The sequence below is a fragment of the Oncorhynchus masou genome, chromosome 6 (genome assembly GCF_036934945.1).
Source record: "Oncorhynchus masou masou isolate Uvic2021 chromosome 6, UVic_Omas_1.1, whole genome shotgun sequence".
Taxonomy (NCBI): Eukaryota; Metazoa; Chordata; class Actinopteri; order Salmoniformes; family Salmonidae; genus Oncorhynchus; species Oncorhynchus masou.
Genome location: NC_088217.1, coordinates 74,280,711 through 74,301,206, shown reverse-complemented (window position 1 = coordinate 74,301,206; position 20,496 = coordinate 74,280,711). Strand labels below are relative to the sequence as shown.

At 42.7% G+C, this 20,496-nt stretch overlaps 1 protein-coding gene across 1 annotated transcript in view; it reads right to left on the bottom strand.

Moving 5' to 3' along the window:
* The window catches only part of LOC135542598 (FERM and PDZ domain-containing protein 4-like), a 38,824-nt gene extending 18,605 nt beyond the window's left edge, over positions 1-20,219 (bottom strand). Inside the window, 3 exon segments of the mRNA XM_064969695.1 lie at positions 2,179-2,342; positions 4,590-4,706; positions 19,652-20,219. Coding sequence (XP_064825767.1) covers positions 2,179-2,342; positions 4,590-4,706; positions 19,652-19,692 — 322 coding nt within the window. The 5' untranslated portion in view covers positions 19,693-20,219.
* Between the last annotated feature and the right edge of the window lie 277 nt (positions 20,220-20,496).

Genomic DNA, 20,496 nt, shown 5'->3' with positions numbered 1-20,496 from the left:
TGGCGACAGATAATTTTAGAAAGAGAGGGTCCAGATTGTCTAGGCCAGCTAATTTGTACGGGTCCAGGTTTTGCAGATCTTTCAGAACATCTTCTATCTGGATTTGGGTGAAGGAGAAGCTGGGGAGGCTCGGGCAAGTAGCTGCGGGGGGTGCGGAGCTGTTGGCCGGGGTTGTGGTAGCCAGGAGGAAAGCATGGCCAGCCGTAAATAAATGCTCATTGAAATTCTTGATTATCATGGATTTATCGGTGGTGACAGTGTTTCCTAGCCTCAGTGCCGTGGACAGCTGGGAGAAGGTGCTCTTATTCTCCATGAACTTTACAGTGTCCCAAAACTTTTTGGAGTTAAACCTCTTGGAACTCTAGGGGCAGTATTGTCATTTTTGAAGAAAAAAAAAACATTCCCGTTTTAAACGGGATATTTTGTCAGGAAAAGATGCTAGAATATGCATATAATTGACAGCTTTCGATAGAAAACACTAACGTTTCCAAAACTGTAAAGATATTGTCTGTGAGTATAACAGAACTGATGTTGCAAGCGAAAGCCTGAGAAAAATCCAATCCGGAAGTGCCCCAGGTTGTGAAAGCGCTGCGTTCCAATGACTCCCTATTTGGCTGTGAATGTACCATCAACGAGCTTACGCTTTCTATGTATTCCCCAAGGTGTCTACAGCATTGTGAAGTAGTTTTACGCATTTCTGTTGAAGAATAGCCGTAGGCAAGCACATTGCGTAAGTGGTCACATGGTGGCTCCGAGAGAGATTTTCGCGTAAAATACAGAGGTAGCCATTACTCCAATCGGTCCTAGAGAAAAACTAATATGTCCCGACGGATATATTATCGAATAGATATTAGAAAAACACCTTGAGGATGGATTCTAAACAACGTTTGCCATGTTTCTGTCGATATTATGGAGCTAATTTGGAAAACAAATTGCCGTTTTGGTGACCACAATTTCCGGGCAATTTCTCAGCCAAACGTGAAGAACAAACGGAGCTGTTTCACCTAAAAAAATAATCCTTTGGGAAAAAATGAACTTTGGCTATCTACCTGGGAGTCTCGTGAGTGAAAACATCTGAAGTTCATCAAAGGTAAACGATTTAATTTGATTGCTTTTCTGATTTCCGTGACAAGGTTGCCTGCTGCTAGCGAGGCATAATGCTATGCTAGGCTATTATAAACTTACACAAATGCTTGTCTAGCGTTGGTTGTAAAGCATATTTTGAAAATCTGAGATGACAGGGTGATTAACAAAAGGCTAAGCTGTGTCTCAATATATTTCATTTGTGATTTTCATGAATAGGAACATTTTCTAGGGATATTTAGGTCCGCTGCATTATGCTGATTAGTTTCAGGTGATGATTATGCTCCCGCATGCGGGTTTGGGAGTCGCTAGAGGTTTTAAAGCTACAGGATGCAAATTTCTGTTTGAAAAAGCTAGCCTTTGCTTTGCTAACTGACTGCGTGTATTGGTTCCTGACTTCCCTGAAAAGTTGCATATCGCGGGGACTATTCAATGCACGGGGACATATCGCGGGGACTAGATAGATGACATCACACCAGGGCCAGAAGTCTCATTAGAATTAACACGACCCTCATATTCCTTAATAATTCTCAATCATGACAATTGTGGTTATTGAATTGTATTGTTGATCAAACAGTGATTATTGATATACCCCTTAGGCTGATAGAGACGTGACATGTGCTTGGAGCCAAGGACCACTGCTTACAAAGTGCTGAGCGTGAAAAGCCCTATGGCATCAATGTCAAACTACAAGCATGTGACAACGATTGAACTGCTCATATTAACCAAAATACAGATAATGTTACCGACACTTGAAAGGTCGATGGGAAAGCCAGAATTAACCCAAGGATGTAAAGGTATCCATAACACATACACTAGAATGTAATTTGTATTGACTGAAATGTCTTTGAACACTTTGTACCAATATCATGTTCAGTAGATTTCTAAACTTCATGTAGGGACATATCTGGATGTGATCCTGTGAAACAGCTTCTGCCCTGGTCTGACGTGAGAGTGTCATGTATATTGATATGGTTTTAAATTAGAGCTCTTCAGGTGAGTTCGGTCAGTGATGATCATGGGAGACGTAGGCGGAGGGATATACCAGGAGGGGTCATGGGAGATGTAGGCAGTTGGTGGGACGTTGATGCATACCAGGCGTGACAGAGCGGACCACCACCGGTTTCTCACTCCCGGCCACGAAGCCAAACCCCAGGACAGGGTCCCGTCTCATCTCCACCAGCCGGGGGTCAGGGGGCACCAGCTGCACCCCATCCAGACGGTGCACCTCCTCCAGGGAGCTGCTCTGGGACACGTGGCTGAGAGGAAACAGGAACAGGCAACGCATCATCAGAGACAGACTCAATAGGGCAGCTTCTCAGTCCAAACTGATCCAACAGGAGACTAATGACATAGGACTCTCCTGACTAGAATAGTGTTTTCCCTAGTATTGGGTAGGCCTTACGCCAAACTCTTTTGTTCCCTGCCTAAAACAAATTGGCTTCGGTCCCAAAACTGTGAGGAACTAGCGAGAGGGTAGTGGGATCAGTTTGGAATTGGGCCCCAGAATGATTCTGTTATTAACTCCAGTAATTATTATTTGACCTTTATTTATACAGGTAAGTCAATTAAGAACACATTCTTATTTACAATGACAACCTGATTCATAAAAACAAACAGCAGTCTGGCACCCTGTATCTGGGTGGGGTCAGCAGTCTACAAATAGACACTTCCCACTTAGATAACTCACACATCTAATTTACACTGTGCTACATAACACTCCTAAACCATCTGACACACTTCCTCATGCAAGCACGTATGCACAATGGGTCAAAGGTTGAAGTTCACTGTCTGGCATTAGTGATGTGATTGGGTGTGGCATCCTACATTTATGCTTCTGATGTACCCACTCGCACCATATCCACAGTCCACATCCTCCATGTTTGTGTATTTTTGCCCTCTCTTTACCTATTCCAATTGGTTCTGTCCATCCCCCTTCTAAACTAATGTATCTCTGGGTTATATAATCCATTACGTCTTTTTAGCATCTCCATTCTCTCTTTGTTCAGGTCCATTTTCTCAGGACGAGTTTCAATACAGCTTCACTACTTTACTGTAGCTCTCCCTCTCCTAAATCTGTATTCTGATGAATCGTGTTCAGTCCCGTACCCTAGGTGAGCTACACGCAGGCATATCGATCACGGTTTCATCTCCAAGAGCTGGGCAAATGGTCAGAGTTCAGAGTTCACTGACATCTGTGCCATGGAAGGTTAAATGCCGATGTTGCAGCGGATCCACACAGCCGGGACCAGGTAATTCATACATGGGTATACCAAGGGCACAGTAAACACCGGAATGTCTAATATTCCCTGGATATCAAAGGATAATATCAATAGTGTGGACTGTCTGGGATTCAGGATTCAGTGTACTATCATTATCCCAAGCGCACAGAGAGGGTGATGTATTTGAAATCCACTCAGTCCTTTATGCCCAACAGGGAGACCCATCTATTACACTCAGGCCAAATCAGAGCAAAATATCGCCACAAAGCCAGATATATTTCTCTGAGACCAGCCATATATTATCCTCCTAATAGCTGTCTCATACCTCCAATGGTACGGCTCGCACATACACGCCCACGTGCACACATACTCGTAGGCAGGCAAGCATGCACATTCCCCTTTGCCACGAAGGAGAACAGCAACATTCACTAAACCTGTAACAGTAGGTTGTGCTAGGTTAGGTTAGGAGAACAATCTCGTCGGTTTACCTGTCCTCATCCATTTATTTCTCGCGCCTAGAAATCCAATTGTCACGCTCCCTTATCTGCACTCCGGTGTCATCTCTGTGAACGTCACCCCATTCTCACTTGGGATCAAAGAAGCCTCCATGCTAGTGACACGTCTAGAGATAGGAGACAGCACCCTTTCCTTGTTCAGAGCTCCTGCGTCACTCAGTGGAGAAAAGGTGTGCTTTATGTATCCACAGAGGTAGTAAAAGAAATCAGTATTCCGAAAGAATTCAAGACACTGAGACAGTCTACGTCAGACAGAGATGAGGGGATGGAGGTGGGGGGTGGGAATCAGTATTCCATTGGCATACTGTTGATACAGGACACGGGAGAACATGACACGTCTGGAATTTCCAGACAAACTTGGAACGACGGACCTTTAAAAATAAAAACACTACACTAGTCCTCATAATCCTTAGGAATCTCCATTACAGCGCAGGTGTTCCCGAGCACCTGTCATAACTGACGTTTTGAGTAATCACACTATGAAGCATGTGGGGGAAATTTGATCAGAGGTTCATTTCAAGTTTAAGTCAGGACGGTTAATCAAACAATGTAGGTGATCACACACACACACACACTCGCTAATTATACTGTAAGGCACACTCACTGAGCAACAGTGTGTCACGTGTTATAATGCTACAACAAGTGATTTGAATGTTAATAGCTGAGTGAGGTGGACTTGAATTAGGCCTAGAATTTGCAACTTTTGTGGGGGAGGGGGGGGGGGTTGGGCCTGGACACTGTTTTTGTACTGGGGAGGGATGGTACTTACTTGCTGAAGTAGTCTCGGCCGTCCCTGTAAGAGCCCATGTCCCAGCCATAGGGGGGTCCCGGCTGGGAGCCCCAGGATCCAGAGGGGGGAGGCCAGCCCGATGATTTGGTCTTGTGGCTGAAGCAGAGCAAAATGAGGTGTAAGGATGACCGTATGGGCGTCTTACTAATATGTGATGTTACTGTAAGGAATACCTTTCTCAGAGCCTACCCACTACTGGACCACGGGACATTATTGTTCCTTGTCCTTCGAGCTGGATATCTACATAGCTTGGCTGCTACGGTCATTACATAGCCGCTGTAGCCAAGTCCTGCCATGAAATTCTGCTAAGAGTGTGAAGGCATGAGGCGGTCAGAGAACCCCGAGACGACCGTCGGACGGCTCACCGTAAATTAAATGAATGGTGTAACCGAGACGTCAAGGCACAACAGGCTTCAAACTAATGCTTGGAGATTTATGAAATTGGTTGCGTATCAACAGCACTAACATTGGCATCCTCTCTTGGATAAACTTTGCATCAAGTGTGGCTAGAATCAAAATGTATCAGTCATTCTCAACTCTTCACAGGGCCAAATCATACAGAACATACAATAGCCACCATTTGTTGATTTTTTATCACATACAAAAGATTGGCTTCCAAGCCTTGAGGTAGAAATAACACTGTCGTGACAGTTCAATGACAACGCCAAGCTAGGGCACAGTAGAACACGGAGGACATCATGTCAGAAACACACAGTAGGTGACAAACACCCACAGATTGATGTGTCACAGTGTATTCATTCACACTCTGGCCTCCAGCCACCGACACGCCATGCTGCATTGATGTCTGCTGAAGACTTTACACATGTAAAGCACAACGTGGTAGCACAACGTGGAAGCACAACGTGATAAGGCACCATACGGCAATATGTAGAACAATAAAGACAAGATCAGAAAACATGTTTTCATCAGTAACCTTTCTTTATGGACACAAAACCCAAGTGAAAACAATTTAGCGTGGATTTTAATCAGCTGATACATAAATATCCCTCAAAAATATCATACTTATAGACTTAATGGGTTGACTACATTAAGCCATCAGTGGGACAATATCAACCCCATTATCCCAGCCTGCTATGCAGTTGGTCGGCATGCTTGTGTCTCAGCGTGTGTCTCATTGTGTTGAAGAGGCTTTTGGTCTAAACCAAACTGCTGTGGCGGATTCCGAGCTGAGGCCTTCATCTCCTAATCCTCCTCATCAGAGCCAAAACAAATCTACCACTGTGTGTGTGTGTGTGTGTGTGTGTGTGTGTGTGTGTGTGTCTGTGTGTGTCTGTGTGTGTGTGTGTGTGTAGTAAGAGGATTTAAAGGAAGAGGAGGAGGAGAGGGAGTGTATGAAAAACGCCATTCCACTAGAGATCTGATGTCACAGCCTAGCAGGGAGCAGAAGTGGGGAGACTGTTCCTCAAAAACAGTTGATGTACAGAAGGCAAAGGGATTTGGGTATTGATGTGGGAACTCTGTGGTCTTGTTTTTGCAGGAAGGAAAAGTTGTGGGAAGGATTTAAAAAGAGGAGAAGACTATAAGAATAAGAGATTCAAATGATCAGTTCAATGATCATCATCATCATCATCATCAAACAGAGTGGCTGTACTTTGCATGAATAAAAAAAGCAACCATTGACCCATGAAGCCTGTAATCAATATGAAACGTGGGCCATGTAGCAACACTTTTCAAGGAAATCGAAAAGCACTTTCCCTTTCAGAGGTAGAATTGGTCATTTCTGAATAGCTTTTGCTGCAACCCCCCCCCCCCCCAAAGATAGCAGAACCACTCAAGGCCTTGAATCAATAATTCTGATTCAACTGCAAAAAGGTCCCAAAGAACTAAAACTGAGCAACAAATCTAAACGTAGACCGATTATCTCTTGGCCATTCTGAACAGATGATGGTGAATCGAGTCATTTCCAAAAGTTGTTGTAAGATTTGGGCTCATAGCCTAATGCCTAGCTGTGAATGACAGCCAGTCTCATGATGACACATAGTCTGTTGTATGATGGTCATATCCTCCTGAATGAAGTCTTACATCCTATTGCTTGGTTATACCTTCAAAGCCTGCCATTACATCCACTGATTTCCCTTCTTTTGAACAGGTCTGTAAAACACTTGAAACAAACAATGGCCTACAGTGGCATATTACGCAATCAGCAATCTCCCTGCACTGAATGTGTGTGTGTGTGTGTGTGTGTGTGTGTGCGCGCGCACGCACTGGGAAGTAACAAGTATTCTGGTCTCTGGACAGTTTACTCATTGCGCAAGCATTGCCTAGCGAAATATCTTTGCTATGTATAACCTACATGCTTTGAAAAGGGTCTTTCAGATCACATGTCTCACGCACACTCTCCAGCTTTTCTCCAGCATTTTTAAAACCATCTATGTTGGAGCAGAAAGGTTTTCGAGAGGATGGAGTCCAGCATTGTCCTATTCTTCAAGCAAGAAAGTGTGTCAAAAGCCATTTTCCTTTTCCCATCCTCATATACCCATCTAATTGTGGACTATTCTGTGGCACCACCGCCAGCTATGATCATCAGAACAATTATCGCTTGGTTCAGAGAATCGCATTCTTGTCGAGCTCTGATGGCTGAGGAGACCTCATGCCGTTAGTGCTAGCAGGCTTTCGTCACACTCCACACAGCAGTATGTTCAGCTTGGACGGATCCTCACTCACCATGCTCCAGCAAGCAGGGGTAAAGAGGCTAGACCGAGAGAGAGAGACAGTGAGAGAGAGTGCGAGCCCTGGTTAAAAACCTGTGCTAATAGCTTTTCCATGATGCGTTAGTCTCCATTAACACAATGTCAAAAAGAGATGCTACAATCTCCCTCCCCGGGCCCTGCCTCTCTTTTTACACTCTAAGGAATAACTAGGCTAATACCCCCCTTCGCTCCAAGACTGGATGGAGGGCAAATATTCAACGACAAGAGAGCACCTCAGTCATACAATTGAGACAAGTCTCGACTTTGGCCTTTTAAGGAACCAAAACGAGCACTTTTGGGGACAGGAAACATTAACATTTGTGTCAATTTTGTGTTTCTTTACAGCATATTTTCACAATATAGTTGTTTTTCATTATTTATTGGCTAAAAGGCCTCCCTTGTTCGGCGGGAATTCTACAGTTGCAGAGAGCAAAGGCTAAAGTGATCCTGGACGAGTATATTTTAGGCTTTTTTTCCACGAACAACCCAGGTTACTCTCCCTCCATCTGGGGATCATCCATCTAAAGTGTGTAGAGGTTTGGTTCCCTGCCATGAATTATAGAAAAGGACACAAAGGCAGTGGCTAGAGAGCATCAGTGTGTCCCTATGTGGTTCTGCAACATTCCCTGTGGATGACTAAAACACTCTGCTAGGAGCCATTTTATCACTTCTGCACTCTGCTCCAAACTGTAGAAAAAGACACGGCAGAATGGAGAGGGTTTTAAATTCTACTTAGACCTACCTAGACAACGTACACCAAAGGTCATGTGGTCAGAATGTGGTATAAAATCAGTCAAGCTGGAGATACAAATAGCCCCAAGAATATGGTTGCCATCGGCCACGTTTAATGCAAATTCTACACATCATAAATCTATGATCTTGACTTCATCACCATCCAAGAGCTGTGACTCAAGGCATCCCATTAACTTTTTCCTCCACTAGCAGCCTACTAGAGATTCCTCTCCCCTCCCATGTCTGTCTGTGGTGCTTCAGAGAGTTATAAATGAAACATCCCTCCATGTCTTTAAAAGATGCCCTCAAAGTGCTCCCTATTAATACAGCATGGCTTTCTGAAGAAGACAACATGCTTCAGCTCTCACAGCGACATTTTATGTAACCCGGCCATACCACAACCCATGCTCTGCTCTGAACATTTTGTCCAGGGAGGATGCACTATAGGCCTGGACGAGGGAATGCTGAGGACCACATGAAAACTGCAAGCGTTTCGCAGAGGCAGCTATTGTTAAAAGGCAATGTATGGAAGCTTTGAGTTATCAAAAATGTACATTTTAAGTGGATAACTTTGCAGTTTTAATGGGATTTTGTTACTCAGATTTAATTGCTATTCATTTAGAGTTCATTGCTTTAGAGCATGGGAAAATCATGATGTTCCACTATGTAAAACAAGGGGTTTAGGTTTCCATTCAACACCACCAGTAGCCCTGAATTTTTCAGCACCATGGACAGCACTAGTGCTCAACCCAGCCACCATACTGAAGCCGCACTACTCACTGCAATCACCTTGATGCAGCAATTTACTCAAATGGAAGGTCAAAAAGCACATTGCTGGAATGACAAAGCCTGCAAATTCTCTTTCTTCACTGTCACTTAGTGACTCGCTCTCGCTGTCACTCACACACACTAACATAGCCCCTGAGCCTTTTGGTCTCCTTGCCGGCACACACAGACCATGACAGGCTATGGTTCTCACAGGCCTCCCCATGCTCTTATTTTGATTGCTATTTATTCATGGCTTTGCTATGTATAATGATGTACGTCAACTGGCTAAATTAACAGTCTTGGTAGTCAGTAACGAATGCAATAATACAGTTACAGCTATCAGCTACATTCTCTGGGTGGCTCCTTGATACTCCTTCGTGTCCATGTAGTTTACAGACGCATCAAGTCAAGTGTGTGTATACCGCACACATGCACGCACACACACCTCCATTGACGCCGATTGCTCTGATCTTACAATAAATGACATAACCTGTTCTGACATCCCCATACCTATCACACTGTGCTTCAAGGGAGCACAGATCAGAAGGAGAAGAACATGAAAGGCAGAACAAAACAAAGCCATGCCCCTCTTCCTGTCCCTGAGTGACAGTAGCAGGAAACCCATAGGCAGAGCAAAGAGACAGAGAGAGAGGGTCGTGGGGGTGTGCACGCTGTAAGAGGCTGCCATGGAGGCTGCTGGTGGTAATGGTGGTAGTGGCGAGGGTTGTTGTTTTAACCCTGGCACATGGTCTGGCAGGAAGCCCACAGCAAAGCATGACCCTCTGCAGCAGAAGAGTGAGAACAGTCCATCCTCAGTAGGCTCCACCAGCCAGCCAGCCAGCAAGACTCACTCACACACAGAGGGATGGAGACTATCAGTATTCAGCTCATGACTCAAAGGCTGGAGCTGAACACCTTTGAGATTCCGTTCTGAAGAATGGTTCCCTAGGGAGCTGATCCTTTGCCCTTAGTCTTATGGCAAGTGTGTGTGTTTTGTAGTGCTCTCAATATATTGTTTGTTCCTAGTCCTTCAAACAACAATCATATAGGCCAAATGCCCTCTTCAAGGGGTGTCCTTGAGTACTGAATGATGTGGAAAGGAAATATTCTTCTAGGGCACTCAATATATTTGGTTTGACTTCCTATAATCTAGAGGCACCTGTCCATTGAATATTTCAACCTGTATCGTCCTTCAGTTAAAGGATGCATTAACATAAAGTTATGACATTGAATTATAGCCCATTATTTGGCCACTTATTTGGCCGGCTGACACACACCTCACTCATTAACAAAGTGATTCAGAGGGCTAGGTCACATCTGTGATAGTTTGCAATGGCCATGCTAATTCTGAATAAAACAAACTCTGTAGGTCATTCAAGAGGGATATTTCAAATCCACAGATTAGAGATAATCACTGTCATTTTAATTGTTGGAAAATAATTTCATCCAGCCATTTCTCACATTGTTCTCCTCCCACTTCAATGTACTGGTAACCCTGAGATAACCTGATCACTTCTATGTTAGTAGTACAATGTAGACATTATTTGTTTAGATAACATTGTTTACAATATTGATATATTATCAGTTGCAGAACAAGATGTATTTGTAAATCTTCTCTTTTCTGCCCAAATTGATGTTGGGGTTAAATAGAACACATTCCAGACAGTATGATTCTAGCCTAGCCCTGGTCCCAGACCTGTTTGTGCAAACATGTTCAGCATACCAAAGTGTGACAGGGAGCTGGCATGATAGCCAGGCTGGCACATAGGATAGTATAATTCATTTCAGTATGAAAACTGACTAAACATATCACACACATACGAAAAAGGGAGTGCGTATATTGCAGTCAGATGTTGTAGACCTAGACTTCCTAAATGGCTCATAAAAGCTTGTTTGATATTCATCCATTTTAATAAATGCTCCAGGTTGCCAGATTGGGTTCCGTCATTATTATAAATTGTCCGGAAAGCCAGATTGGGTTCTTCAACTTCCTTAGACAATTAGGAAACACAAGTCTCGTGAAGCGATCATTAAGAGGTCTGTGCAGGTTCTGGTTGACAAAGCCCCAGCTGATGGTAGCAGCTTGTGTGCATACATACAGATTTTGTGGTGGGGTTGGGGTGCATCATGTTTGCCAGTGTTAAACACAGATGAATGCAACATCTGCATTGGCAAAACACTGGAGCTCAAATCCCACAGATAAAAATCCCACAGAACAAGCATCACTAAATACAAGACAAATATATCCCAAACAAGACAACCATTAGTACCGAAGAGCAGTGCTGTTTCAGCAGTAGTATTTAAGTGGTGTAAAGTAACTAAGTAAAAATACTTCCTGTACTTTGATCATTTTTACTTTTACACTCCTCCATTTGTAAAGAAAATCTGTAGTTTTATCTCCCATACATTTTCGCTGGCAACCAAATGTACTCATTACATTTTGAATGCTCAGGCAGGACAGCAATATGATCAAATTCTATGCATATAGTCACTTTACAGATGACCTCGACAAACCTGTACCCCTGAACTTTGACTCGGTAACGGTACTCAGACTCATTATTGTTATGTCATTTTATTGATACTTTTTGATTCTTTTTTTCCACTTCAGTTTATTTAGTAAATATTTTCTTAACTATTTCCTGAACTGCATTGTTAGTTAAGAGCTTGTAAGTACACATTTCACGGTAAGATCTAACCTGTTGTATTTGCGCATGTGATAAATAACATTTGATTTGAATTCACGTACCTATCAATATAATACGTTATCTTACCTACTGCCTCGCGGACTCACGGACTCACTAAACTGGCTCGCGGACTTACTAAACACTAAAGTAGTATTTTACTGGGTGACTCGCTTTCACTTGAGTCATTTCCTATTAAGTATGACAATTGAGTACTTTTTCTACCACGGTTAATGTAGTATTCAGCAAAGGGACAGGGGGGTGGGTATGTGTATGTATGTGTGTCTGTCGGTCTGCGTGTCTGTCGGTCTGCATGTGCTTGTGCCTGTTGACATCCACTAATGTCTTGGTCCCTTTCTCTCAGCTTGTCGTTAACTGTGAATCCATGTAGTGAGTGAGTGATACTATCTAGAGAAAAACAAATCGCTGAGTGAGTTGACATCATTAGCGGATTAAACGCTAGACTGGAAAGTACTAAACCAAACAGGTCCCAGACACACTAGACTAGAGCACGAAACAATAACTATATTCTAATGAGATGCAAATTACCAATTTGAATGAATTGCATAAAACATGTGAATAATATAAATAATTTTATTTTATAACTGTTTGTTGAGCCAAGCTGGACTCACTGTTTTACGTAAATGTGTGTACCTCCATTAAAATAAATCCTCTTGGGGCTAGGGGGCAGAATTTTCACTTTTGGATAAATAGCGTGCCCAATTTCAACTTCCTGCTACTCATGCCAAGAATATAAGATATGCATATTATTCATAGATTTGGATAGAAAACACTCGGAAGTTTCTACAACTGTTTGAATCATGTCTGTGAGTATAACAGAACTTATGTAGCAGGCAAACTCCCTCTCTTTTCCCTGATTTGTCTATGCCAAGGGATATTTCTTAGGAACCTGTTTTCAGTTCCTACCGCTTCCACTGGATGTCACCAGTCTGTGGAATTTGGTTGAGGTTATTCCTTTGTGCAATGAAGAAGTAGGCCAACTAAGAACTGGGTACACTTTTGTGAGTGTGAAAAGTGGAAAGTGGCGCTGGTTTGTTTTCATCCCTGTATTGAACACAGATTGCCCCGTCTACAATTTGATCGATTATTAACGTTTAAAAATACCTAAAGTTGTATTACAAAAGTAGTTTGCAATATTTTGGCAAAGTTTATAGGCAACTTTTTAAATATTTTGCAGTGATTTTGCATTTTTTGTAAGCTGTTTTTTTCTGGGTCAAACGCGCTTTATAAATGGACATTTTGAATATATATGGACGGAATTAATCAAGCAAAAGGACCAACTGTGATGTTTATGGGACATATTGGAGTGCCAACAAAAGAAGCTCGTCAAAGGTATTGCATGTTTTCTATTTTATTTCAGCGTTTTGTGTAGCGCCTGCAGGGTTGAAATATGTTAACTCCTTTGTTCACTGCTGGTGCAGATGGTGCAGGCTATCAGATAATAGCTTCTTATGATTTCGCCGAAAAGCATTTTTAAAATCTGATATGTTGGCTGGATTCACAACGAGTGTAGCTTTAATTGAGTATCTGACGTGTGATTTAATGAAAGTTAGAATTTTATAGTATTTTATTTGAATCTGGCGCTCTGCATTTTCCCTGGCAAATGGCCAGTTGAGACATTTGCGTCCCGCCTATCCCTAACTAGTTTTAAGACATGTTATGTTACATCAAGAACGGTATGGTTACAGAAACCAAATAAATGACAGAAACGAAAGTATGGTGGTTGGTCCGTGCAGACCTGGCGCCAGAACGAATCAGTTGGTTGCAATATGTGGTCCAGTCATTTTTCACCGGACCTTCTATGTGTGCACGTGCTTGCACATTCACACAATTTTTTTAATGGATGTTATAGTAAAGACCATAGGCAGCTCGTGAGTTTCAAGTTTGGGAAATCTTACAATTTTAACCTAGAATTTCTACCGATCTGAATGACAGTTATGAACTTTCTTATATGCACATTGTCGTGGAACAGTTTCATTTAATTAATAACGTTTACGTTTCTAAAAGTCATTGTCACGTGGTTAGTCATACAAATCTGAAGCAAAATGATACAAATCTAAAAGTTAAAATTCAACTATGAGAACACAACCTTAACCTAATTCACCTAACCTGCTATGTACATTCTCCTAACCTTTGTCATTAGTTCTCCATACCAGCAACATAAATTCACCTCGGAATTGTCCTTTGTTGTTACAGAGCAACAAGCAGCCTGGTCTCAGAGAAATATGTATAATACCATACGTACCTAAAAGTATAATACATTACTTCATCCAATTCCTATGATATTGTATGACTGGGTAAGACGTATGACACTAGAATTTCTCTAATTCGTATCATAGTGTACGACCACTATTTAATTCATAGTATAACTTAATGTAATATATCATACTCAATGGATGAAGGAAATGTACGTACTAAATCTTACAAATTGCCCTGAGGCCAGGTTGGTTGAGCACAGAGTGCTAATATGTCCCTTATAGATGATTCTCTCTTCAAACATAGAGGCTTATTTATAAATTCTACTTTAGCCCACCACTCAGAGAGACACTTTCTATATACTCCAAAACAAGATGCTATATATTTTTAAAACAGCTCAGTTCCTCAGAACTGAAGGTTGTGGTTGTAATCTAACATAGCAGCTGATATCACCCACTTAACTGTAGAACCCCCAATTGAAACGTGAAGGTCAACATTAAAAACATTAAACATGTTCTAAACAGGATAACTAACTTGATCAGTGCTCAGGAACAGAAACACTCCCCTCCACCAATGCATGGAAAGTAAAACAGAGAGCAGTTGGAAATAGCATCTGCTAAAAGGCACTATCGAAGAGCATGTAGGGATCAGACCAAAATCTGACAATTACTTTGATACAAACTGCTGTCAAAACAAGGCCTAAAAAAATAACCAGAGGACTTGGGACCCAAAGTTCAGTTCTGTTCCTTTCAGCTGCTTGGTGCAAATCATAATGTAAGTGGTTAGCCAGCGAACTCTCCCTGAAAGCAAATTTATTTTCCTGCCAGAGCGGGGTAAGCAAGAATTTAAATTGAAAGCAAAATAAAAGGTTGTTTGCTTGCTTTATTTCCATAATTGATCTGGGGGACGCTGGTGATAAATGGAGGAGAGAAGAGGATGTGCTTGATCTCCTCAGTGTAACCAGAAGTTAGAAATGCTACTGTATGATTAATCCTCTGTCTATACAGACTATCATTTTGAATATGGTGTTGTCGGCCGTATTTGTCTCTTCGACACCACATCTGATTAAGACTTCCGCCGAGACGAATTGTTGCTTCCACTAAAAACAAAACAAGCAAACTGATTTATTCCAAGCAGTGGACTTCATTTCCTTGGCTGAAGAGTTTAAATCAATGTTTTGAAGATCCGCGTTCATAAGATCAAGTTTGGTTGCTAACTATGTTACTCTATACCACTGGAAGGTGGGCAGGATAATCAAACATGAGTTTCCTTCTTGTTGCTTGGCAAAGGCAAAAAACAACAATAATTGAACAGAAAAACCCCCAAACAGCCCAGTAGCCATTTTCTATTCCAAGTATCTTCTTACAAACATAACTTATAATTTACACCAGCGTTTCCCAACTCGGTCCTCTGACTTACACCAGCGTTTCCCAACTCGGTCCTCTGACTTACACCACGGTTTTTCTATACTCAGTTCTCTGACTTACACCAGCGTTTCCCAACTCAGTTCTCTGACTTACACCAGCGTTTCCCAACTCAGTTCTCTGACTTATACCAGCGTTTCCCAACTCAGTTCTCTGACTTACACCAGCGTTTCCCAACTCAGTTCTCTGACTTACACCAGCGTTTCCCAACTCAGTTCTCTGACTTATACCAGCGTTTCCCAACTCGGTTCTCTGAGTTCTCTGACTCAGTTCTCTGACTTATACCAGCGTTTCCCAACTCGGTTCTCTGACTTACACCAGCGTTTCCCAACTCAGTTCTCTGACTTATACCAGCGTTTCCCAACTCAGTTCTCTGACTTATACCAGCGTTTCCCAACTCAGTTCTCTGACTTACACCAGCGTTTCCCAACTCAGTTCTCTGACTTACACCAGCGTTTCCCAACTCGGTCCTCTGACTTACACCAGCGTTTCCCAACTCGGTCCTCTGACTTACACCAGCGTTTGAGACCCAGTGACTAATATTTTCCACAATGCCTATTGGGACATAATCAACAGTAGAAACTAAATAATCAACAGTATAAACTACATAACCAACATTATACCATGACATTGTTGAATACTCATTTCTTATAGGCTTGAGGGCATTCTAGAGCATGCATTATTAATGTGATAATGCCTGAGAAGATGGTGTTTGGAGGATATATTGGCACGGGTGTTGTTAGGCCTGAAACAAAGTTGAGGGCCAGCAAACCGTGCCAATATGTCCTCCAAACACTGTCCTCGAGGGCATTATCACTTTTATACAACGGGTTACCAACATATTCAAATAATGATTGACATATTTGAATTAAAAAATGTTATTTTTATACATTTATTCATACTATTTCCTCCTTCTACAAGATAGTCCCGACACAAATCTAGGATTGCTACCCAAGCCGGGCTGGTTGTTCTATCGGTTCGATTGCCAGAGACGCGACCCAGTCGTTCAGTCTTTTTGTTTTGGATCTATGGACATACTGGCTGGCAACGGTCTTATCCCTTCCTTGCTAGCGAACTACGTCAACCGTGCAGCCAGAATAACAACAGTAGCTGCATTTGCATTTGTTTAAGCTGTTTTGTAGCAATTTCACCTTGCCGAGAAAATGTGCTCTCTTGTCAGAACACTATTGTTCAGAGGAGCTAGCCAACAACACAGCTAACACTGCAAACTAGCTGCACTTCATTTCGTTTGACCTTTTTTCAATTTACATTTGTTTGTATATATCCATAAAAACGAGGCCAGCTGATTCATGATTTCGACTGGCTGAGAAACGCTGCCTGCCTGTCTGTTTCATCCCGACTCCCAACACGTTCATTAATATGGGACAGCTGGAGATTGAATTTGAATATTGAAACAATGTTGCTATTGTCGGAGAGACAGACAGCAAGGTTTATACAAATCTCCGCTGTTGAAAACTAAATGTGAGATAATGTCGAGATGCTTTTTATAGTGGAGATCACATTTATAATTTGCCTGGCTGAGATATTGCGCAGTCAGATGGAACAGAGTAAATAGGCATTTTAACATCATATATTTAGCCGGTGGTAACTTGTGGAATCGACACCGGCTTGAATGCGGTTTTAACCAATCAGCATTCAGGATTAGACCCATTCATTTTATAATTCCCTATAACGCACAGTATATCGGCAAGGTAGAATTAAACGGCTATAGTTAATTCTCACATATTTGGTTTGAGCTGCTTTTTAAAGCAAAAGTTAAATTGAAAACTTTATTGGTGCTGTTGAATTCGATTTTCATAACATAATAGCATGCCTGGACTGATGGTTTGATTAGCTAAACAAGCAAGTCTGCTTGTGTGGTTACCACAGCAACTAGTATAGCTATCTAGTTAACTTGCAAGCTACTTCAGTGGATGTTCTACCGGGAAATGTGTGAAATTATAACCATGGTATAAAAGGGATAATCAACTCAGGGCTCTATGTGTTCTCTTCTACATCTTCACAGATAGAACAATGAGACAGATATTTCACTGGATGTATAATTGTGAAGCATCTGATTAGCGTTTCCACTCACTACCAAATATGGTAGTGAGAGGAAGCCCACTGATGGGGCAGTGGGAGAAGATGGAATGAGATTCTGCAAACGTTCTCATCAATTAAATATTTGATCTCAATACAGCTTTCTGTTCCCAAAACTAGAATCTGTTATGAAAAGGGTGGACTAAGTTTTGTAGACTTTACCCTTCGCAAAGTTTTTTTTTTAAATCGCTCTGTTTAGAAGGAGTGCAAAGGCAAATTGAGTTATTGCACAGGCGCCTACCACCTTGCTTTTTCTGCCTGCTAAGACTAATTTGTTCCCATTGTGGTCTATCTTGGTTTAGTTATAAAAATCTTTGACGTCGTTCATTATTTTCCACAGAACGCATAGCCCCTCGTTGATTATCCCTTACGTAGACTCTACATAATCAACACTAACTACCCACACAACATGCGGGTGTCTTTACAGTGTCCCTACTCAGACCTCCACGAGCAACAACCTCCTCTTATAAAATCCCTCAATCTTTTCTTTCATAATACAAGGCCGCATTGTTGTGTATTTATTTGTTCCTCTATTCTTGTCTGTCCTTTCTTTCTCTCTCTCGCTCTCCTCTCGCTGACTGACTGACAGACACACGGACAGAGGGTGACATGCTTCAGCGATTTCATCAAATGAAGCGGGGGTCATGTGTGCAGTAGTGATCACCCGTCAAAATCCCTTGGGAGGATTAGCGGGACTCAAATCAAGAAATGTGTGGTTTTCCTGCGCTAACCTATTGGTTTCTCCTGGCTGGCTGCCTCTCTGATATCTATATTCAAACATATGTGTGACACTGCTTGCACCTTGCGCTGAGAAACAGCAGATTCATAGAATAATTCAACGGTCGACTGTGGCGGTAAAACTTGAAATTATCATTATGATCTTTTATCGATGAAACCAGCACTTCAAGACTGTTGGAAAAGCACTCCAGTTGAAGCTGGTTGAGAGAATGCCAAGCGTGTGCAAAGCTGTCATCAAGGCAAAGAGTGGCTACTTTGAAGAATCTCAAATATAAAATATATTTAGATTTGTTTAACACTTTTTGGGTTACTACATGGTTCCATATGTGTTATTTCATAGTTTTGATGTCTTCACTATTATTCTACAATGTAGAAAATAGTAAAAATAAAGAAAACCCCTGGAATAAATAGGTGTGTCCAAACCTTTGACTGGCACTGTGTGTGTGTGTATATATATATATATATTTTCCCCCCCAGTCTGATAAACACTCCAAACAGTCTACTCGAACGCTCGGAGCCATCCGCATGATCCTAAAGCACACCGTTGCATTGCTTTGTATCACATTCCAGTGATAAAACTGGGGTGGACAAAAATGCAATTTCAGAATATAACCCCCGTCCCCAGTGAAAGTTGCGCCCATGGAAACAATATAGAGACATCGATAAGCATCAATGACCCCCGTTTTAAACTTTTCTAGCCAATAACAGCCCCAACTAGATCCAACGAGCTGCCTCATCTCTCTTAAAGGAATCCCTCGAAGGAACCCAGAAGATCCCGGGTCTCTGCAAACTTGAGGTGCCGAGCTACGCCACACACTCCCACTACTTCACAAGAGAGAGAATGATTCATTCCAGCTGTAGACCTCTCTCTGTGTACTGAGGTTTAAAATATTTGTTTGGAGCCATGTTTAGTGGGTTTAGTGTTGCGACCCCACTCAAGTGAGGGATCATCCCAACGTCTGTGTGTGTGATTGTGTTAGTGTTTGTGTGTGCTACAGGCTCTGTTTGCGTGTGTGTGCATGTGTGTGTGTGGACTAGAAGCACAGAGATCAGGAAGTAACAGAGATCAGGAAGAATTGTGCTCTCTGCTATTCATCATTACAACAACATTCTACTTATGGAACATCTTCTGCTTCAAGTCAATGAAGAGCCCCCCCTCTTCCTCTATCTCTTTCACATTCCCTGTTGGGCCTTCTTCACTTTACTTACCTTGCTTTATCTTGTTGTTACTCTGTTCTTCCTTCTCTCCTCCCTCTGTAGCTCATCATCATCTCCATGTCTGCTTTCTGTCCTTTCTCACTCACATAAATGATAACTTCTCTAGTTCACACACCTTCACTTCCCCTTAGTCTTTATCTTACTCTCTCCCACTCTCTATGTCAAACTTTCTCTTGCAACTTATCTAACTATCCGGCCAAACACAATCGCTCAGCTCATATATATATATATATATATCTCTCTCACAACTTTATTGATCAGACACAAAGCCATGGTCTGAGTCCTGACTCACTGCTTGTGTTGCAGTCCACACTCCGCTCCCAGGCACAACAGACTGCTCGCTCATTGGTCACACACACCTTGTTCCTATGCAGAGACAACCCCCGCCACCCTCAACCCCTCCCAGCGCACCCGCTTAGTTTCCGTCGTCCCGGCACGGTACACACACTCACCCTGACAGCTTTGCCATCTTTGCGAAACCAAAGACGTCCATGCGTTCCAGTTACGGCTGTAAAAACTCAGGCACTCCAGATGGCGATTAGATCCAGATTCAAATCCAGAGTAGGGAAAACCACATTTGCACAAACTCCATAATCCGGATTCAGTAAGTAACCGTGCTAAAATATTGGAGAAGTCCAACAAGCAGAAGTGTCATTCCTTGCTGAAAGCGCTAAGCCTTAAGACCTGTCCTGTTTCCTATCCAGAGTACTGCCCTTGAGAGGGTATAGGGTGGGCCAGTGAAGGACGACCCTCTGACTAGCCAGTCCGCTCTACCCCTCTCTCCCCCTGGCCGCGGTGGGCAACGCTGAGCCCTCTCTGGGTGGTCTCCATCTCAGCTGAGCTGAAAGATTGTGCCGGTCCAGAGCTACATGGAGAATAAAAGCGAAGAAGGAGAGGGAGGGGATGAAGAGGAGGGGGGGGTGGAGGAGTGAGAGAGGCAGAGGAAGGAAAGGAGGAGGGACTCAAATCCACATGACGGATGCTCCCAGCACTCACACGTCCTCCGCAGAGTAGAGAGGAGCCATCCGTCCCCCTGGTCTTCACCCCTTTACGAAAGTGAGAGGGGTGGAGAGAGATAGGGAGTTGTGCTCGGATTGCCTGGGGAGGAGGGAGTGCAGCAGAGGAATGGAAAGGGAGAGAGAAAGAAACAAACGAGAGAGAGACGTGACGAGCGTTAGGAGAGGAGCGCTGACTCTGCAGAACGAGAGAGGGAGGGAGGGAGGCTGTCGGGAGCAGGACCCTGTCTCTCTGGTTTATTTGTGTTGCTAAGTGAGCCACAGCAACCACACTGACATAT